Source organism: Antedon bifida, chromosome 9 (assembly GCF_963402885.1).
Source record: "Antedon bifida chromosome 9, ecAntBifi1.1, whole genome shotgun sequence".
NCBI lineage: Eukaryota > Metazoa > Echinodermata > Crinoidea > Comatulida > Antedonidae > Antedon > Antedon bifida.
In genome coordinates this window covers 7,347,589-7,369,321 of record NC_136234.1, presented here as the reverse complement: position 1 = coordinate 7,369,321, position 21,733 = coordinate 7,347,589, and the positions used below count along the sequence as shown (strand labels likewise).

Below are 21,733 nucleotides of genomic sequence, written 5' to 3'. Positions count from 1 at the left end.
TAAAGAAGAGGCATATTTGGAGTACTAAATATAACCATGTTGTATGGACTCATTTTATATTTTATTTAGGGTATGAACAAACGCCTTTAAAAAGTAATGAGGTGCCCTAAGGTGCAGTATTTTATTGTTTTTAAGTTGTGTTTTAAAACCCATGTTGGATTTTCAAATTCGAATGATACCATGGTTGTGGTACATTTTGGTACCCTAAATATGTCTCGTTATTTATTGTCACAACGTTGAGGGCAGCATAACAGTTTTCCATGTGTTGATTTGTGTGCAGAGAGGACGATCATCGGCTCTATTCTCTCTCGAAAAGGATACACAGAAGGTACAGTACTTACTTTTTTTCATAATTACTGATATAAAAATAATATTGCACTCATTTATATATTTAACATTCGGTTTTCAATACTGGCTATTCTTCAACCGACTGCCCTTATTTATATAGGAGAGGGTAGCCTATTCTTTTTGTATGTCATCACTTGTACTATGGAAGGCAAATGCCGCCTTTACAGCAGAACAATCTTCCAATTATGTATTAAAGATTTACATTGAGAATAAAATAATTATTGGGAAAGTGCTTCAAAGAAAAGAAAATTTAGAATGTCTCTAAACAACCGTATTATTAATCAAATCAAATCAAAATAAACATCAAATCAAATCAAAATAAACATTTATTTCCTTCAATTGCAGAATGGAAACATAATCAAGAACAACAATCAAATTAGACACTAATTAATATTAAAGATTATTTATGAATGACTGACTTGATTTTTGACAGAATAAAATGTCAGAGCTTGCTTTGGACAAAGATGCTATTGAAAGATACAGCAGGCAGATGATTTTACCAGAAATCGGAGCAAAAGGTTTGTAGTGATAATTACTTCATTAAGTAATTCATGAGAATTCTGTTCCGGGCAAGTTCCAATGAAGAAGAAGATGTTCTGTCAAATGACAAAACAAATAAAATATAATTTAGTACACATGCTTTCATGACTGCTGTAAAGTAACATTATTTTCAGATAATAAAAATAATAAACCTTTCATTTTCAGGGCAGAAATCCATTTTAGATTCTTCGGTGTTGATTGTCGGTGCTGGTGGCCTTGGTTGTCCAGCCACTTTGTATCTTGCAGCTGCTGGTATTGGTCAGTTTTTACTTTTTGTCTTTTTTGGGTTTTTTTTGTGACGTTTATCTGATATGGCCAGAAGAAAGCCTTCAGTTTACCAAAAGAATCACACCTTTTAATAATTATATAACATCAAGGAGTTGGAAAGCTGAGTGGTTAGGACACTTGACTGTCATACAGAGAGACCCAGGTTCAATTCCTGACAACTCCCAGTCCAATCAGCTGTACTTGAGTGCCTGGTTGAATAAGGCATGACATGGAAAGGAACTGGCCACCCTACCACATAATGCTGAGGCTTAGTACAATGAGCTTCTAACAGCTCATTTCTCTACGTTCAGAATGAACACGGGACTCACCTTTACTTTTTATCATCATTTATTGTTTTTGTTTGCTTCACAGGGAAACTGGGTATTGTTGATTATGATGAAGTTGAGCTTAGTAATTTACATCGTCAAGTTCTCCATAAAGAAACAAAGTTAAATGAAAAGAAAGCAGATTCAGCATGTACAGTTGCTAAGGAGTAAGTATACCAAATACAGTCAGCTCTTCCAAAACCAGTCCTAAATTCTTGTTTTCATAATCATTGTCGTCATCAAATTGTCATATATAGTACTGTTTATTTCAGACTCAACTCTGGTTGTCACTGCATCCCATATCGCCTACAATTAGACAGAATAAATGCTATGGACATCATTAAAGAGTATCCTTAAAGAAATCAAGACTTTTATGATACAGGCACTGCTTAATTACAGATCAATAATAAAAACAAAGTTTTCCTTAATACTTTTAAAGCTATGATATAGTGTTAGATTGTACGGACAATGCAGCAACCAGGTATCTTTTAAATGATGCTTGTGTTCTTTCAAGAAAACCACTCATCTCTGGAAGTGCACTTAGATTTGAAGGTCAGGTCAGTTAATGGGTCAAGTTATATTTGTGGATATATTCGGACCATCACATTATAAATGGGACAACAACTTAGCAGTCTATTATTTATTGTGTCATTATTTATAGGATTAGGTTCAGTTTATTTAGGAGTTATGTTGATAAGTTGTTAATATTCATTTTGATGGTCCAAATATACCTCATTCAGGTAACAGGGCCATAGTCGCGAGAAATTATGGTGCTGTGGTCTAAAACAGGGGAACAGTCTCCGTACAGGCCACAGGATCAGGCCAGGTTGAAACCCTGCCAACTGTACTGGTGGCTATGGGCCTTGGTAGATGTGTTCTGTCTGACATAATGCTTCATACTCAATCATATCTTTATCTCTTCAACTTTAATGATCAATGGAATCTTTATCATGTGTATCTCACTTTTCAGTTAACTGTATACAATCACGAAGGAGGACCTTGTTACCGATGTTTATACCCTAAACCTCCCCCTCCTGAAGTTGTTACCAATTGTTCTGATGGTGGTGTGTTAGGGCCAGGTAGGTTTGTATCAGTTTCCTCCATGATTAATCCATTATCAGTTTAATTGATGATTTCACAGAGGTCATTCATTTGTGTTTTTTTGTTGTCTTTGTTTGTTTTAGTTCCTGGTATGATTGGGTGTATGCAGGCATTAGAAGCTATTAAAATTGCTACTGGAATACCTTGTATCCTTTTACAGTACAACACATTTTAACTCAAATTTAAATTGGCCTCCCCAGATTTTAAAGACCAAGAATACTTTTACAGTAACTAATTTGTTTGCTTCCAATACTGAATGGTAAAGATGTTAAAATGAATTGAATCTTTAACCAATAAATTAAAGCCTCATTTAGCAAAAAACTGTTAATGTTTGATGGTTTGAATGGAACATTTAGAACAATACGACTGAGAGAACGACAAGCATCATGTGCGGTTTGTGGTGATGATCCATCCGTCAAACAACTCATTGACTATGAAATATTCTGCGGAGCTAGTGCTACAGATAAGGTAATTTTTTTCATTTTATTAACATTCAGTATCAAACTGAAATTGTTGTTTAACCCACATTGTCCTACAGTTAAATTTAAGTGCTAACTGAGATTTCTTTTTTTTTATAAGTGTCTGAAATTGAATTTACTGGATAAAACAGATCATGTGACCGTTGAACACTTGAAGTCTGCAAGCAAAGCAACCAGTGTTTACATAGATGTGCGCCCTCAAGTGGAGTTTGATATTTGCCATCTCAAGAACTTCCATAGTATCCTTCTTATATTTTATGTAAAGTGCAAATTTCCTTCCGTTTAGTTCACTTGTTGCTTTTTTTCTAAAATAGATTCCTCTATTTCCTGCTATGTAACAAAAAGATGACAAATATTTTATGTTGTACTTGATTTAAAAAACTATTTTTAACTGAAATATCTCAGACATCCCACTTTCTGATGTAGCAAATGAAGAACAGTTATCACTTTTAAATAAGCAAATTACTTCTCAATGTTCATCAATCAAAGATAACATAACAGGTACAGCACTTCAGTCATCAATTAATATCTACTGAATAGTCTACAGTCCAGTGAAAAAATAGGCATTTTCATAATACTTTGTCAGTATTTTTGTCACTTTCAAATTGTCTAGTTATTTCCAAGTCATATCAATATGTATGTTTTTCTCCATAGTAAGCACTTTTTTTTTTATTTTATACACTTCCAACAGCAAGCAACTCACCAATTACAGGATAATAAAAAAACTATGTTATGATTTATAATGCTTATAAACTAAGTCTCATTTGAGGCTTAGGGGGTGAAGTTCAAAGAGTTACAACCCTGGCACTAGGTCAGGATTGAACCCTGATTGAACTCCACAATTTATTTATGTACAATTTAATGTTTAGTTATTCAAGTCACATTAATGCATCTGTATGTTCTCCTCCATAGTATATGTTGTGTGCAAACAAGGTAATGACTCACAGAAGGCAGTTTTAAAATTAAAAGAAAAATTTGAATCAACAAATGTGAAAATCAAGAATGTACAAGGAGGCTTAGCAGCTTGGTCAAGTAAGATTGACCCAAACTTTCCAACTTACTGAGAGAAAAAGAAACAATGTCTGTATTCAACTGATGCATTGGTCAAAATGTGAACATCAAGAATGTACAAGGAGGCGTAGTTTCCAACATACTGAGACAAAAAGAAACGTTAGAAACTGAGAAAATGTATGTATTCAGCTGATGTGTTTGTCCAGTTGTAGGGATGCTTCCAGGCTCAGAGTAGCAACAAAACATATATTTGTTCCATACATTATAAGGACTAATATTTATGGTTTTAATTCACTGAATATCTCATTGAGCGTACTCTCAAAATGAACCAAACAAATATAAGAAATTTAAATTATGCATCATTTATTGAAATTATCTATTTAAAATGAATGTGACAGTGCTATATAAACATTTACAAATAATAAAATACTACTATATAACTAATATCTAAATGTAAATACATTATTTTAAATAACTTGCACACATACATATATTCTTATGCATATTTATATATGGTTTATTAACATACACACTTTCATTACTTTAGTACCTCTAACACAACTTACTATACAAACAACACTAGTATCCAACACTACAGTTAGGTATAGAATAATACATTATAGTTTGTTGTGTAACATGGGGTTGGCAAGAAGTGATAATGTGACTATATCTTTATAATTTTACACCAAACATTATCCGAGTATCTTCTTGTGCCAAAAAATGCTAATTATTAATTTATTACGAACATTTAAGCCTCATCCTCGTTAAAGATAAAGAAACAAATTGTACCAAAAAGGTCTGAAAGTAAAAGAATGACTGCATACAACAGTGGTCTTCTATTCAATATTTACATACAAATATAATACAATTGGAAATAAAACCTATTGCACAACAATGAAGGTAAATGAAATGCTACACCTTTAATCAAAATATTTTTAATATAATCATGATCACTTTAGGCACCATTTTAATTAAACCATGATGCAATAAGTACTATATAAGATTGTTCTTAAATCACAGAGAATTGATGTGAGGTGGTGGCAAAAACAGGGAACAATCCCCTATGCAGCCACAGGGTTGCCAAAAAGTGGTCCGATTGAAACCATACCAACCGTACTGGTGGCTATGGCCTTAAATCAAATCTAACCTTGTACTGTATGTAAAAGAAAAAAAATAAATTGGAATGACAGTAGGCTTGGATACAATGTAGGGGCAAATTCGTACAAGGGTACAACTATATAAAATTTCATTTGATAGCATGATATTCCCTCTTGGTTTAGGTTAGGGTAATAATTCCAATTATGTTGAGTTGCTATTTTAAATCTTTTATTAAATGTGATATATTATAGTCATATACAGTAAATAAAGATTACATGTAATATTTCATTCTCTATTTACTTACAGTTATACAGTATAAATATTTAGAACTAAATAAGTACAGAACATAGACACATATAAATAAGTTGTAAAATAGAAATGTAAAAATCATTGTCCTACAAGTTTTGGGGTATGGTATAAAACATGTAAACGCATCCTTCAACTTCAACGCGCTTAAATCTGTATGTATGTATACCGCACATTGTGACTACATGAACTTCATCTTCAATTTCTGGTTTAAGTGCATGCTTCATTGCACGACACAGGCTTGTGATGCATCACCCTGATGACTGGCTGCCTTCGCAAAACATATCGCTTGCATCCATTCTTGTTGGTCGGTTTCATTTTCAGCATGAATAAAAAAAGTCCTTTTTCTTCCTTTCGGAGTTACTCTGAACGCAAACGACTTCTTGTCAATGTCAGCTTCTGCAATTTCAGCACCAGTCAAGCATATCGATTTCGTAGCACTCTGAAATGTAAAAATGTCATAAAAAAAAATTGTATCGTTTATTTCTTAATGTCACAAGCTAAAATTATAATTAGGCAAAAAACCTCTTTCTTGAAGTAGAATTTAACACTTTAATTATACGTTGAATTGAGTAACACAAATATAACTCCATAACGAGTTGTTACTCCAGACTAAAATACAGTAAATCGAATGCCTGGTTAGGCTGGCTAGCCTATCTATCCTAGGCCCCAATTCACGATAGGCTAATTGGGATCCGCCCACCCCGCGACGAGTCGCGCGTACCTACCTCAACATCGTCGCCATAAAATAACGTTGATTTCCTTAATGAAAACCATTGTTTTTTCCATTTTTGCGACATCTTAGTTCTTTTCATCAACCACCCATCTTTCATATTTTCCAAATCTGTTTCTTTCTGGAGGTTATCAACATTACTACTACATCTGCTTTCGGCATTTGAGTTGGAACAACTTGTAGATCCGTGTTGTTGATCTTCGTCAGCCATTTTCAACTTTGCTGGTTTGTTTTCCTGAAGAGCGCCCTCATTTTCTGGTAGTACACACACACGTACAAACACCACAATTCTCTCTTCCCTGTACTGCTTGCAAAATCCTTTAGCCTGTGTGTTTCTCTGTTGCCTAAAAAATCCCAAAAATGTACAATTTTACTGTTGATGTCTGGTTCTTTATGAGTACCTAGTGTTTGCAATCAATAAGCAAGGGCTGAATGACATCATACATATGGAAGGAATTCTATGTGACAACCAAGAACAAGAAGTCAGTCAGGATGTTTCTATTGGAGAGAAACATCAACAATTTGCAGGGACTAAAGATGTTGACAAAAGCCTCAACATAAAAGAAGGTCCTTCAAATGTTGACAATGATGGTTCAGAATCTGATTGTTCAAGTAAAGTTAAACACGTAGGTTGTATTCTTGATGGGGAAGAAAAGTATATGGGAAGCATCTTTGATTTTGAGGAAATGATGACTAAGCTTCATCCCTCTACATTTAAAGCGTAAGTGTAATAATACAAGAAGAGTAATGGATGATAATGATTAGAAACACAAAGCAAGCCTATATAAAGAATGTCCAAATAAAGTTTGACATCAATTATTACAAAGAAAATACCGAAAAAGCCATTTGCCAAACACAGTTTAGTAAAAGAAAGTGTAGCCTAGTGTAGTAGTACAGTATTATAGTTCTTGCATATTAAATCAAAGTTAATTAAATTTGTTTATGTTGATTGTAAAATTGAATGAACTGAAATAAAATGAAAAGAAAAGTCTAAAAGGTTGGATGCATTGAGATCTGTACTCTATTCTTTCTTGCAGTACATAATATATTATATAATTGTTTAATTGCTTTTTATTAAACCAGGAATTGCTGGATTGCTTTGGCCCATAAAAAGCCTGCCGGAGAGCTTGCAAATTCTTCCGCAAGAAATGATGTACCAGGTTTGCTATCAGAATGGACATGGCATCTCGAGAGTGGTCACACTGTCTCTTTTCCCTTACTGCGTGATTTAGCTATAAGGCATCAAGTTCTGCACGGCAAGTGGATGATTTTCCGGAAAACTGGACCACATGTTGATCTGGCATGGGATATAATTGGTCGAGCTCATCACCAAGGAAAGCTAGGATCTTTCACCAAAGTGTCTACACCTACAGAAAGTAAATCACATGTTATTTGTGTTTACAATGATGATTTTACCGACAGAAATTCTGTTTATGAGCTTGAATCGAAACTACGGAATCTTGGCATACATTGTAGAATGAAGTACAAACCGGATGTGTTTACTCATTGTATTATTTACAGCCAAAATAAATGGGGGATGAAGCCATTCATTTATACTAGTACATATGATGTTATGACAAGAAAGTCTGTAATAGTAAAAGATTATGACTATGATTATAGTGGGGACGACAATAACAACAGTACTGGAAATGATCAGGTCAAGGTTCAACCTAAGCATCATGGTGAACTCGAAGATGAATGTCAACTAATGGGTGAAGGTCAACTCAAAAAAGGGGATAATCTTGAGGAAGTAAGTCAACTCAATGATAGGAAGAGTAGTCTTGAGTATGAGGGTCATCTTGAAGATGAATGTCAACACGAGGGTGATGAATAAAACAAATTTTTAGTTAATTTATTCTTATTTTATGCGCCATTATGATTTTTAATACTCAAAATCAATTTTAAAAAATATTTTAATTCGATAGAAAAGAATCAATTTGATTATAAATGTTTACTGTGTGATAGTTAGCTGCAGGCCTAATAATGTGGTACAAATATTTAGATGCAGTTGATTAAAACAAGAGATTTGTTTGTTGTTAATACATTTAGAAACAGTGTAATATAAAATTTAATTTCCACTTTTAATGGTTTTAATCATACAATCATGCAGTGAGGTTTACTGAAAGAATATTATAAATAATTTTTGAAAAGGATAGTTCTAAAGAAGAATTAATAAAAGTGTCTAATAGTACTTTTGTCTATTGTGTATAATATGCTTAAAAAACATTAAAATGAAGATTAATAAAATCAGACTTTGTATGTTTGCAGTTTTATTATTATTATTATTATTACTTGTATAGCGCACATTTATACAACATTTAATTATAATCAGCGGCGCTTCACATCAATTAGTATCGTAACATTGTTTGAAATATAGTGCTTTTAAATGTTTTTTAAACTGATTATAGTCGTCTAAGTGTTTAATGTGACTTGGTAAACTGTTCCAAATTTTGGGTCCTGCTACGGCGAACGAACGGTCAGCAAATGTCTTTCGTTTAGTTCGTGGGATTGTCAGGTTATAATTGCTGGTGCTTGAACGAGTACTGCGAGAAACATTCCGCACAGTAAGAATATCTCTCAGGTAACTTGGAGCGGAACCTTTAAGCGAACGCCATACAAGACACGCTATTTTGAATTGACATCTATGAGACATCGGAAGCCAGTGCAAGGATCGCATGGCATTAGTTGCACTGTCATACCGACCTTTCCTGACAATTATTTTCGCAGCTTGGTGCAGTAACCTCTTCATTGGAGCAAGGGTATTAGCAGGTAGACCATAATACAATGCATTGGCGTAATCAATATGTGACAGCACGAGCGATTGAACTAGTTGTTGGCAAAGGTCCTTGGAGAGAAATTTGCGAATTTGACGAATATAGTATAAATTAACAGCTATCGTTCTGCATTTATCGCGTATATGGTTCTTGAAAGATAGCTGGTCGTCGATATTAACACCAAGGTATTTTACAGATGAACCACGTGGTATTCTGTCCTGACATACGATGATATGATCTTTCTCGCATTTCAGGAGTTGAGCTCTGCTTCCCAATAGTATGAACTCTGTTTTTTCACTGTTCATTTTTAGTCTGTTGGACTTCATCCAAGTTTTAATAAAATTGTTCACTTCCATAGAAAAAGAAAGAAACAAAATTAATTTCCCAAAGACAAAATAGTTATATTAACCAAAATACATTGTCTGACAGGCAATTTTACTATTTTTTGCCTTTAAATTACATTTTTTCTGATCCAACTTTTCGTCAAAGTATAAAATTAAAACCGCATTTGCTCGTCGTTGTATTTGCACTTATTGCGTTCCATACTTTTGGGTACGAGTTTGTTTGTTGTGCTATTTGGACGAGTTTGAACCAACTTTATTCTTGGAGGGAGAGAGCAAAACAGTATGACTACCGTTCGGCCGTTTACTTGTGATGACTTATTTCGGTTTAATAATGTGTAAGTTCAATAGTGTTTATCTCATTTGTGTGAAGCAGTAAGATTAAGCCTCTATAAGTACTGTATATCCGTGCGTTTTTCTAGGCCTGGCCCTTCCACGAAGCAGTTGATTCCTCACCGCGCGTACAAAGCTCCTCCGGGCGTGTATATGCTAAATGTTGTGGTGGTATCTATTAGGCCTATTCTACTGACGGTAGTGTTTTGTGACTTAATGCTATTAACGTTAACAAAATTGTAAATCTAATTTATATATTTCCTTTCCTACACAAGAAATAAGTTATTTTTTATCGTGAATCAATAAACGCGTTACACATCACAGTTGACGCGAATATATAGTACTATACTGTATTACACTGTATAACCAGCTTTGTTTCTATCTTCTAGGAATTTGGATCCATTAACTGAGACTGTATCCTTTATTTACAATTTTAATAAATACGAAATAGTTTCTGTCAGTAAACTTTTTATTTCAGCATTAATTAAACGTTAAATTTATATAAAATATACTATTATTAGGCCTAGTTAGTACTTTATACTATTATTATGTAATACCATATTAGTTTGCAAAATTGTTATTTACGTTTGCCTTCTTGGTTGATTATATTTATCTTGTTAAATAAAAGGAATTAGATCGATCACTTTAAAATATACTGTCACCAATGGTGTACACCTAACTTGAACTAAATATGAGTTATAAACGCATGATAGCCCATACTTACTTGTCAGTGAGCATGCCAACTGTGAAATATATAAAATATTATTATTATTCGTTAAATTGATTGATAGTATGGGATACCATTCTACCTGCAGTACTTAGCCCATTGGCCTGAGTACTTTAAAGTCTGCGAGGCGCCATGTGGCCGGATTATGGGATACAGTAAGTCACTATCTTTTTAGTAAGTGGTGGGTAGTAGTACATTTTTTTATGTGATATGATTTAGTATAGGCCTAGATTGCAGGGGTTAGAATTTTTATTTATACACACTTGTCTCCTAATTATTGGATTTTGTGGAATGGAAAATTTAAAACAGAATAAGATTGTCTATAGATCAGTTTAACCAATCAGATGGATCGTTTAAATGCTGATAATTGTGTGATTCATTTAAAAAAGCATTAGCACCAAATAGATGCACCATAGCCCTACCGTCATCTCACCTAACCCGGATCTTGCCTTCATTTATAATTGCCAAAGTTAACAAACTTTTGCTTATATTGCAGTAATGGGTAAAGCAGAGGGTTCTGTTGCCCAGGAAACGTGGCATGGTCATGTGACTGCCTTGACAGTGGCACCAGAATACAGACGTTTGGGGTTAGCAGCCACATTAATGAACATTCTAGAAGATGTTTCTGAACAGTAAGTTTATATTTAGTTGTGTTATAATAATTAATATCGTAATACCATTTTATGTTCTGTAAACACAACCATAACAAACTGTTTTGATTGTTTTCATTTCCTACTGTATGTGAAAATAAAATAGGTTTAATCACTTAAAATTGCTAAGTAGTCAATTGAAACTAGCAATTAATGTTCTCTTATATATATCTTGTCTAGAAAAAAAGCATTTTTTGTCGACTTATTTGTGAGAGTTTCAAACAAAGTAGCAACATCAATGTACGAACGTCTTGGATATGTGATCTATCGACGAGTACTTGAGTATTACTCGGGAGATCCGGATGAAGATGCTTTTGGTGAGTATTAGCTTGTGAGCAGGAAAACATAAACTCTATAAAACCTGTGCCCAAATATGTTAGTGATATGCCCAAATATGGTAGTGATATGCCCAAAAATGGTAGTGATATGACATGTCCATATATGGGCACATCACATTTTTTTGTCACAGAAAGTTTAATAGTGTAGACAGACCTCTAGAGACACAGTTTATTATAGAAACACTTTTATTTAGTTTATTTTACTTTTGTTTTTAATATTTTATAGATATGCGGAAGGCTTGTTCCAGAGATAAAGAAAAGAAATCAATGAAGCCAATTAAAGATCCTGTTAGACCTGAAGATGTTGAATGACAGAAAATTCATTATGAATTTATGTTTGCTCATTGTGTCATGGATGTTTTCAACTGAATGGTGGAATTATTTTTAAAGAAATAATTCATAATTTTGATGGTTGATACACGAGTGTGCTAGTTTTTATATCAACAAATATAAGGTCATTTGACCAAGACACAGACAGAACGTTCCATACAAGTTTCCAAATACTGGTTGCAACAGGTTTCCAAATACAGTGATGATTTTTTTTTAAATCAGTTTTCAAGATTCAATGCAAAATGCAAGTAACAAAATGTATTGAATGGTCAGACACATTGTCTGTGTTTGTTGTCATCTTTGTTCTATTTCATTTAAAACATCAATTTGCAGATGTGAATCCTAGTGTTTCTAATACTGTACTTCCACCATATATTTTTTTCAACGGTGCAAAATTAGATTTAAGGCAAGCATTCATTACGCCCATCAACAAGTAATTTATGTTTGAGTTATGATGCTTCAAATAAATTATATTTGATAAATTACAAGTGTTTTTGTGATGATTATGAAAATGTCTACATGCACCTCAATAAAAAGTAATGAATTGGTATGATTTAGGATGTGAACACTAATGATTTAGGATGTGAACACTAATGATTTGGGATGTGAACACAAATGATTTAGGATGTGAACACTAATGATTTGGTGTGTGAACACAAATGATTTGGGATGTGAACACTAATGATTTAGGATGTGAACACAAATGATTTGGGATGTGAACACTAATGATTTGGGATGAGAACACTAATGATTTGGGATGTGAACACAAATAATTTGGGATGTGAACACTAATGATTTGGGATGTGAACACTACTGATTCAGGATGTGAACACTAATAAATTGGGATGTGAACGCTAATGATTCAGGATGTGAACACTAATGATTCGGGATGTGAACACTAATGATTCGGGATGTGAACACTAAACATAATACACATTGAAGGAAATATTAATCGATATTACTATCTCTCTATTTTCTTAATCTCTGTCTACACTATCAACCAAAAATGTGATGTTCCTATTATATATGGACGTGACATGATGATCCAGGATGATGATGGGTTACTACCATATTTAAGCATATCACTACCATATTTGGGCACATCACACTTTTTTTTTGTCAAACTAGTTTGATAGTGCAGAGTTATGAGCACAGCTTGAATTGAAGAAGAACAAACTAATCAAAGGTTTGGATCACTATTAAAGAGATAACGCGTTTTAGTCCATGTGGAACGAGTCGGTATACGAATTCGACTCTGGAGCGCACACATCCGAATTGGATTTTTTTCGGAGAGGCGCCGAGCCAGCGTTTAGAGAACGTTTTGTTTTTCCTTATACTGTACTGTTATTTTTACGGTAACAAAATGGCTTCAACTGCATCAAAGAGTAAAGTGCCAAAAGTGGCAAAGGTATGTTAATTAATTAAAATATTTTATATATTTGGCAATTGCCTAATATCTGTAAACAAAAGCTAGGCCCAGTCTTGAATGTCCAACCTTCACACATGCCGTTGACACATCGGTGAATCTGCGGACGGTCGATGGTTTGAAAACAAAAAGATGACAACAACATGGGCCTAGCCGATAGTTTGTTGTATCGTTCGTATTATTATGGTAAATCAAGTTATGTCGTACTAGAATTACATATAATATATATAATAATATAAATATAATGAAATAATACAATTATTAATATAATGACAATGTTATGTTTTAATAATTAGGCCTAGGCCTAATTATATATATTTTTATGTAACATTTGATAATTGCAAAAAAAAATATATAGGCATAGAGGATTATCATTTAAGTCTTATTATTTATTAATTCATTTTCAAGGTTAAAAATAAAATGCCAGCTGAAATGCAGATTACAGCGGAGCAAATTTTACGAGAAGCTAAAGAACGAGAACTTGAGCACCAACCACCAGTAAGTACGATACTTAACATGGGTAAGACCAGAATCATTAATAAAATTTACCAAAAAAAAATTCGAAAAAAAGAAAGAAGGGTAATAATTTCACTCCACTGCATTGTTACTTATTTAATTTAAGAGTACTTTCAAAGTGGTTGAATACATTTTAATAAAATATTTTTGTTACATTTTTATCGATCTGCTTTTCCCAATAATTACTGACAGTAGAGAAACTTTATTTTATACACTAGCCACCACGACAAAAAATTACAGATCCTGATGAGTTACAAGATTTTAGGTTGAGAAAGCGGAAAGAATTTGAAGACAACTTGCGTAAGAACCGGACTGTTATGGGCAATTGGATCAAGTATGCACAGTGGGAAGAAAGTCAGAAAGAAATTGATAGGTATTGTAACGGAATTATTATTGTACTCTATTGAATTTACCGATTTATATTTATTATTAGTCTTTAAAGAGGGATATAACACTTCTTTCCTTTATTTAATATTACAGAACTAGATCCATTTATGAACGTGCTTTGGATGTTGATCATCGAAATGTTGGAATTTGGCTCAAGTACGCTGAGATGGAAATGAAGTAAGTATTTTATTTTAAAGTGCATTTTTATTTTCTCAAAGAAGACAACCTTGTTCAAATTGCCTGATTCCAACTTAGTTATAGCTATTTGAAGTTTTAAAGTACTTAGAAATGCTAGAGTACTAACAAATTGTTTTTTACCACAGGAATCGGCAAGTGAATCATGCACGAAATATCTGGGACAGAGCAATAACCATTCTACCACGTGCAAACCAATTCTGGTACAAATACACGTATATGGAAGAGATGCTGGGGAATGTGGCTGGAGCACGTCAAGTGTTTGAGCGCTGGATGGAATGGGAACCAGAAGAACAGCCATGGTTTACATATATTAAGTTTGAACTTAGATATAAAGAGTTTGAACGGGTCCGTAACATCTATGAACGACATATCCTTTAATGCTTAGCTGCAATGCTTAGCATAGTTTTATTTCAGTTTTTTTTTTATTTCATACGCGTCCAACAGCGAGTAACTCGCCAATTACAGGATGGATAAACTATTTTTATAATTTATCATCATTTTTACAAGTCTCATTTGAGGCTTAGGAAGTTGAGTTGAAAGAGTCGTGATATACAACCCTGCACTTATTTATTGCAATATTTTATAATAAAACAAATGTAAAAAATAAATAAAATATTTTCTTTAACATGTATTTTACTTATCATTGTGCATCCAATCATTAAGAACTGGATCAAATATGCAAATTTTGAGGACCACAACAGTTTTTCCAGTAACGCACGGTCTGTATATGAACGAGCGATTGATTTTTTTGGAGAAGATAACATGGATGAAAATCTATTTGTATCATTTGCTAAATTTGAAGAAAGACAGAAAGAGGTATAAATTTGTTGACTATTTCATTCTTTGCTTTATTTCTTTTTGGAAATGCTTGGTGTACCGCAAACCTTCCTTTACTAATGGTTATTCACCATGCAAACCTTTAAACAATATTTAAGATGTTGTATCTTGTTTATTAATCAAGTTTGTTATTTTGATTACAGTTTGAGCGATCTCGTGTTATTTATAAGTACGCACTTGAACATATTCCTAAAGAACATGCTCAAAATTTGTTTAAAAATTATACGATATTGGAAAAGAAATACGGAGACAGGGAAGGAATTGAAGACGTTATAGTGAGCAAAAGAAAGTTCCAATATGAAGAGGTAACAACATAATTAGTATTAAGTGATATTTTTAAATTCAATATAATTTTAATTTTTTTTTTAATTCATTAAAATGATTGAATATTATTATAATTAATAAGCAAAACTACATAATGTTGGATTAGTGTAATAAATATATTATACAAATAATGAATGTTTATGAGTGTAATGGTACAAATAATGGCATGAGGTGAATGATGAAAGGTTATATATCAACATTTCATCATTCACCAAATGCCATTATTTGTACTATTACACGAATATAAAACATTCATTATTTGTTTTATATAACATCTAAATAGATTCCTGTCATTTGAATCAAATAAGGTAAGGTAGCCCTAGCCAAAGGCCTACATTTCATTCACATTGATTAAAAACAGTAACATTTGGTTTTTAATATTATATTAAATGTTATATTTATATGGATTTTATAAACACACCTACTTTAGTGTTAATTATGTCAACAAACGACCAAACAATCTTAGGCCTAGCAGGGCTAAAATGCCTAGACTAGGCCTAGCCTAATACTAGCCTGGCCTAGGCTAGACCTAGTAGCCTAGTAGCCTAGTACTAGCTTGGCTGAAAGGCAAAACTTTGACAGACAATTGGAACTTATCTAGGCTAATTATGGTTTTTCCAACAATTCCACGTCTTGTAGGGATGTCCCCATTAATTAATCAAAATCCTAAAAACGATCTAAAGCTAATTTAAATGCCTTTTTGAATGAAATTAGTACATATATACACAAATATCAGTTATCTGCTGCTGTTGCATATCTCGCGGTGGTGTTTACAAATGAAACTGAGACCAGACGACAGGTGGCGCTGTTGTATTTCACAGTAATTTGTATACTAGATTTTTCTTCATCCTTGAAACGTTTTTTTTTTCGTACACAAAAATGTTTCAAAAAGTACTATTAAACGATCGTTTAATAGTGCGTACTATTGCACGCCATGTGACCCACAATCGTCCAATCAAATGACAGGTATTTATTTAGGTGTTATATAATATATTATTATTACAATAATGGTTGCTTTTAATTCTTGGTTTACTATTATCCCACAATTAAATAAATAATTGTGTTCTGTTGTATTTTAGTTTATTTTATTGGAAAGAACAACTTTCTATTTTGTTCATGCTATCATTTTCTTTATGTACATTTTTTTAACTTAGCAGGTATAGAAGAAATTCTAAACCGTTCAGTGATATACTAACAATTAATATTATATATTTTGACAATACTTGTTGTTTTATCCGTAGGAGGTTAAGGCGAACCCAAATAATTACGACTCATGGTTTGACTACTTGAGATTGGTAGAGTCCGATAACAATGAGGAAGTGATACGAGATGTGTATGAGAGAGCTATAGCAAATGTGCCACCAACCCCTGACAAGCGGTTGTGGAGACGCTACATCTACTTATGGATCAATTATGCATTGTATGAAGAGTTGGAAGCTAAGGTAACTTAATATAATAATGGAATTTAGCTTATGGTCCATTCAGGCCTAGTTATTAATTACTTGGACAATTGTTGGGTATGTCACCAATTTACCCAGGTCACCCTTATTGTCTCCACTTACAGCCATCTCTCCCAATACAGGATACCCTTAGAATGGCCTAACTCCGAATGTGATTTTAATAATACAAAAGAATTTGGGACCTTTTATTGGTATTGGGAGAGTCAGAACTGCTGTTGCTAGTTGGTTTCATTAATTTATCAACAATTGTTTTTTCCTCCTTCTCCTCAGGATATGGAGAGAACGAGGCAAGTGTACAAAGCATGTATAGATTTAATTCCACACAAGAAGTTCACATTTGCAAAGATTTGGCTTTTGTATGCTCAGTTTGAGGTCAGGCAGAAAGAACTGCAAGCAGCTAGAAAAGCTTTAGTAAGTGCCCTCATCTCGTTTAGTTTAACTCGGCTTTAAAGCCTAGTCTACTGTAGACTATCCAACTAGCTTGACAAAAAAGTGTGATGTGCCTAAATGGTAGTGATATGACATCATTATGTCCATATATGGGCACATCACATTTTTTTGATAGTATAGACAGATAGATAGATAGAGTTCTAATTCTTAGAATATGTTTTATTTCTACAATTGTTTTACAAATTAATTCTTTTTGTAGGGTTTTGCTATTGGTAAATGTCCAAAGGACAAAATATTCAAAGGCTATATTGAGCTGGAATTACAACTTCGAGAGTTTGATCGTTGTCGGATCTTGTACGAAAAATTCTTAGAATTTCATCCTGAAAATTGTACAACTTGGATGAAGGTAAAGATTGCTTGTAATTAAGTATAACACTGATAAAATGTACCACTAAATTAGTTTAAATTTAGTTTATCAAAACTCAGGCACTGTGTCGTGGACAGATGAGAGAGTGCCTTATAGCACTGACAAGACGTGACCCTTAGTGGAGAAGCATGTAGTTGAAAAGTGTAACATCTGAGTCCACAGCGCATACAGACTATTTGTATTATACGCTATACAAATTTAGAACCATTATTCATTGACCTGTTAATATGCTGTACTTTATCATTAACAGTACGCCGAGCTAGAGAGTATTCTTGGAGACGAGGTTCGAGCTCGTGCCCTCTATGAGCTTGCAATCAATCAGGCTAAACTCGACATGCCAGAAATGTTGTGGAAAGCATACATTGATTTTGAAATCGAACAAGAAGAATATAACAGAACAAGGGATTTGTATCATAGGTTACTTGAAAGAACACAACATGTTAAGGTAAGAAGGTGAAACAACATAGATGGTCATTGCATCTACATTCCAATAGGGAGGTTTTATTTCTAAATTTTTTCTTCCTTTTTATATAAAGGTTTGGATAAGCTTTTCTCAATTTGAGTTGTCACTGGGCACTACGGAAGCAGTGCTTGAATGTAGGAAGATTTATGAAAAAGCTAACAAGTCATTGAGACATTCTGATGAGAAAGAGGAGCGATTGATGCTGCTTGAGTCATGGAAAGACTTTGAGGTGAGTCGCATTATATCTGACAGCAACTAACTCGCCAATGATGGATAAATTATATACTTATAAACTATGTCTCATGTAAGGCTTATAGGGTGGAGTAGAAACAGTGAGTTACATTCCTGACACTAGGTCAGGATTAAACGGTTAAAAGTAATAGAGCCTAACATTTATATGTTATGTTTATTTCTATATCATATATAATGGAGTAATTGTGAAACCCCCATACTTATCAGGAGACATGGGAGGTGTTTCAGTGGTAGAATAAAAAATTAGCATTCCTGATTCTATTTTAGGATGAGTATGGAGATGTGGAAACACAAGAAAAGATAAGAAAAGAAATGCCAAAGAGAGTAAAGAAACGAAGGAAAATTGAAACAGAAGATGGGGTAATTTTTATTATATTTCTTTTATGTTTACATAGCAAAGTTATTACATGTATGGGTAAAGTTACTTAATATCTCTAATATGTTTAAAAGATAACATGGCACGGATAATTTCATTTATATGTATAGGAACATTTTATATGGCAGGATCAACATATTTATATGTATTTATTATTATTAGTCTGATGCCGGTTGGGAAGAGTATTATGATTATATTTTCCCAACTGATGAAGCTAACCAACCAAGTCTCAAACTATTGGCACTGGCTAAGAGATGGAAGAAAGACCAAACAGACAAACCAAAGAATGAAGAAGAAGATGAAGACGACCAATGAATCATGTTGAAAACTTAAAATTACACAAACTTTCCAACTTCCAAGAAGACTTAATAAAGCTAGAATGATCTGCAACAAGATATTGATTATTAGCATATTAAAACACAGAAAAGTTTGTACAGATTGCGACACCCAAACCAACCAACCCAAACCAAATAAATGAAATTAAGCATGGTACCATACATTACATTTGTATTGTTGCGCCAAGAAAAGAAGTACCGTAAATTTATGTTATAGCATTGGAGACTAAAACAAAATAAATTCTTATATATATTTAATTATAATGATCACATCATCAAAACATATCTGTGATGAGTATCGGCCACTCATTTCAATAAAAGTTTAGTATGTTGACTTTATTACTATTTATGACTGGGGTATAATCCCATGCTTCACCCCCTCAATTCCATTGATTGTTAATGCAATCCAAGCATAATCCCACCCCCTCATTTCGCCCCCCTGGGACTATACTGTATGTATTAATGCAATTTTGTAATACTGTATCATAAAAAGTTGACAAAAAGTTTAAATGGATTGTATGGTTAGATACTGTAAAAAAAACACTTGTAATAAACAATTTTTTGTAATATATCATTGTCAGTCACTTTCAATTTTTTTTTCTATTATCTGTATGGTTGAGAATAATTTTTTCTACTAAAATCACGGCCCACCAAAATGGTAGAGATACACGCGCGTGGTGGGAACACAAATTGACAGGTTTTTTTCGATCCCATTTTTTATTTTCGCCTCTTGGAAATTTAATTTAGTATTTAATAACATGAATTAGTTACATCAACATTTTTTAGGTTTGTGTGCTGTACCTATAATACTTCATGGTCACATCATACAATCAAGAAAAAAAAATTATTATTTATTTATCATACGTTTTCTACATCTTTATACTGAACCATGGAGTAAGAAAACTGTACGGGTGAACCTAAATAATATCTCTATACAGTAGTACCAACTCCCTAGAAACCGACCAATCATCATACTGTATATTACTGGTTGTAGTCAAAGTGGGCGTGGCCGTCATTGATACGTTTTTGTATTTGGTTTATGATTATTCCAATAAAAAAGCCTATACTGTAGTTGTTTTACTCAACTCTTGTCATCAAAAACAATACATTCAATTGTACATAATAATTGCATGGTTGATTGAACATCAAATAGGCCGGTATGTAGCTCGGACTGGTAGAAACAATACATTATACCATTTAAGGGCACCAAGCGTGAGTACTTAGTACTATGTAGTGAGAATATTCAAATCAATCATCAAACGTTTTATTTACGCTAAATACTCATTAATACGTAAATTGCCTCAATGAAAACTAATACCAATTGATCGTTTTTCATTAGTGATCGATTGATCTAGGATTTTGAATTAAAGCGACGAGGGGTTGGGGGCGGGGGCTGGGGTGGGTTGTTCTGAAATAATAATGTTGATAATATAATTGTTGATAAAGGTTTACTATTCGAATTGTCTCCGTGTCAGACAATGACTTAAAGCGTTTCGCTACTAAAATAAGAGGTGGATGATGGTTCCAACTTGGACGTAACCGCACCTCAATTTCAATCACGCTGGTTCTTCCCACGAGGCGCACCGCAACGGCGCGCGTAGGCGCAACGGAATTGACCAATCAAAAGGGACAGTTAATCGCGTCGGGATTGGTCATTGTTCAAAAAGTTGGAACATGCCTTACGGTGTAAATTACGGTGTCTACGATATAGGCGATACTGTATTGGAGGTCGGATATCCGCCCAATTTGTATTTGAGGGCTAAATTATTATTAAATGAAATGAAATTCGTGGAATGTTCTGCAGTCTATCCATGTATGTTTAGTAAGGCACATTGTAACGGATTTTACCGCAAACCACACGTGACGATATTTACAATCAAAGATTATAATATTTGTGTAACTTCCGTTCAGTACCGTTAAGTAAACAGTGCAATCGGATCAGTGAGAATCGGTCAATTGTAAGTTCCATTGTAATTACTATTACTTATTAATAATTATTTACTATTTAATATCCATATAAGTCGTTTAATATCATTTTTAGTAACGAATAAATAGGAGAAAAGTTGATTGACAACTCATCATATTTTATACCAAAGTCGACGTACCAGTACTCCGTCGAAGTGACGTTGGTCGGGTCACCCTTTGAAGTTTTTAGTTACCATTGTTTGTGTCCCCGCGGGGATGTCGCATCTCATTTTACGTTCTTGTTCATCAAATGATTAAAAAAAAACTTTATTTTTATTAATATTAAAAATATGTAAATATAAATAATTCCGTAATTTATTAATAATTTGAATCTTGGAAACTCCAACCATAAACCTATCAATTTTCCATTTTTTATTTACCTGAAAAAAACATAATTTAAAGCAAAACAAGTTAGATTGTCTACAAGCCAATGGTTAAAACCGTTTATTTTAGTGACATTTTGTCTCGTTTTTCTTTCTACGAAAGTGATAACTTTATTCAAAGTCTAATTTTTATCTTTACTATTCATGTTTTCGTTGACAATACATCTTTAAATAGATAGATCTAATACCGTCTTGTTGATCATTTTTGTAATTATTAAAAGTACGGTAGGCCTACACAGCAGCCCCATCGTTATTTAAATTTGTCACTTATTTTGATTGAATTAAACTTGAC

General features: G+C 33.3%; 6 protein-coding genes across 6 annotated transcripts; 4 read left to right on the top strand and 2 right to left on the bottom strand.

The window, feature by feature from the left end:
- Window positions 1-168: 168 nt before the first annotated feature.
- Window positions 169-5,453, top strand: LOC144853016 (adenylyltransferase and sulfurtransferase MOCS3-like). Its single transcript, XM_078711072.1, has 12 exons — window positions 169-328; window positions 782-866; window positions 1,054-1,146; window positions 1,528-1,648; window positions 1,754-1,828; window positions 1,921-2,038; window positions 2,452-2,560; window positions 2,666-2,728; window positions 2,887-3,050; window positions 3,162-3,300; window positions 3,467-3,562; window positions 3,974-5,453. Exons 2-12 carry the CDS (start codon window positions 788-790, stop codon window positions 4,123-4,125), a joined length of 1,209 nt encoding a protein of 402 aa, XP_078567198.1. The 5' UTR covers window positions 169-328; window positions 782-787; the 3' UTR covers window positions 4,126-5,453.
- On the bottom strand, window positions 5,106-6,539 carry LOC144853019 (PH domain-containing protein DDB_G0274775-like). Its single transcript, XM_078711074.1, has 2 exons — window positions 6,205-6,539; window positions 5,106-5,918 (listed from the first exon to the last, which is right to left on the bottom strand). Exons 1-2 carry the CDS (start codon window positions 6,418-6,420, stop codon window positions 5,700-5,702), a joined length of 435 nt encoding a protein of 144 aa, XP_078567200.1. The 5' UTR covers window positions 6,421-6,539; the 3' UTR covers window positions 5,106-5,699.
- LOC144853018 (uncharacterized) lies at window positions 6,471-8,393 on the top strand. The gene is made up of 2 exons (XM_078711073.1): window positions 6,471-6,930; window positions 7,293-8,393. The coding sequence occupies exons 1-2, from the start codon at window positions 6,656-6,658 to the stop codon at window positions 8,041-8,043; spliced, it is 1,026 nt and encodes a 341-aa protein (XP_078567199.1). The 5' UTR covers window positions 6,471-6,655; the 3' UTR covers window positions 8,044-8,393.
- Window positions 8,312-9,288, bottom strand: LOC144852376 (uncharacterized). Its single transcript, XM_078710163.1, has 2 exons — window positions 8,685-9,288; window positions 8,312-8,328 (listed from the first exon to the last, which is right to left on the bottom strand). The coding sequence occupies exons 1-2, from the start codon at window positions 9,286-9,288 to the stop codon at window positions 8,312-8,314; spliced, it is 621 nt and encodes a 206-aa protein (XP_078566289.1).
- A 264-nt stretch (window positions 9,289-9,552) lies between these two features.
- On the top strand, window positions 9,553-12,196 carry LOC144851465 (N-alpha-acetyltransferase 20-like). Its single transcript, XM_078708954.1, has 6 exons — window positions 9,553-9,662; window positions 10,047-10,071; window positions 10,449-10,539; window positions 10,881-11,016; window positions 11,215-11,351; window positions 11,599-12,196. The coding sequence occupies exons 1-6, from the start codon at window positions 9,610-9,612 to the stop codon at window positions 11,682-11,684; spliced, it is 528 nt and encodes a 175-aa protein (XP_078565080.1). The 5' UTR covers window positions 9,553-9,609; the 3' UTR covers window positions 11,685-12,196.
- A 782-nt stretch (window positions 12,197-12,978) lies between these two features.
- Window positions 12,979-19,664, top strand: LOC144852760 (crooked neck-like protein 1). Its single transcript, XM_078710726.1, has 14 exons — window positions 12,979-13,110; window positions 13,537-13,626; window positions 13,863-14,017; window positions 14,125-14,208; window positions 14,355-14,585; window positions 14,856-15,045; window positions 15,210-15,371; window positions 16,632-16,832; window positions 17,121-17,261; window positions 17,500-17,646; window positions 17,918-18,112; window positions 18,204-18,359; window positions 18,650-18,742; window positions 18,921-19,664. The coding sequence occupies exons 1-14, from the start codon at window positions 13,066-13,068 to the stop codon at window positions 19,071-19,073; spliced, it is 2,043 nt and encodes a 680-aa protein (XP_078566852.1). The 5' UTR covers window positions 12,979-13,065; the 3' UTR covers window positions 19,074-19,664.
- The last annotated feature ends 2,069 nt before the right edge of the window (window positions 19,665-21,733 follow it).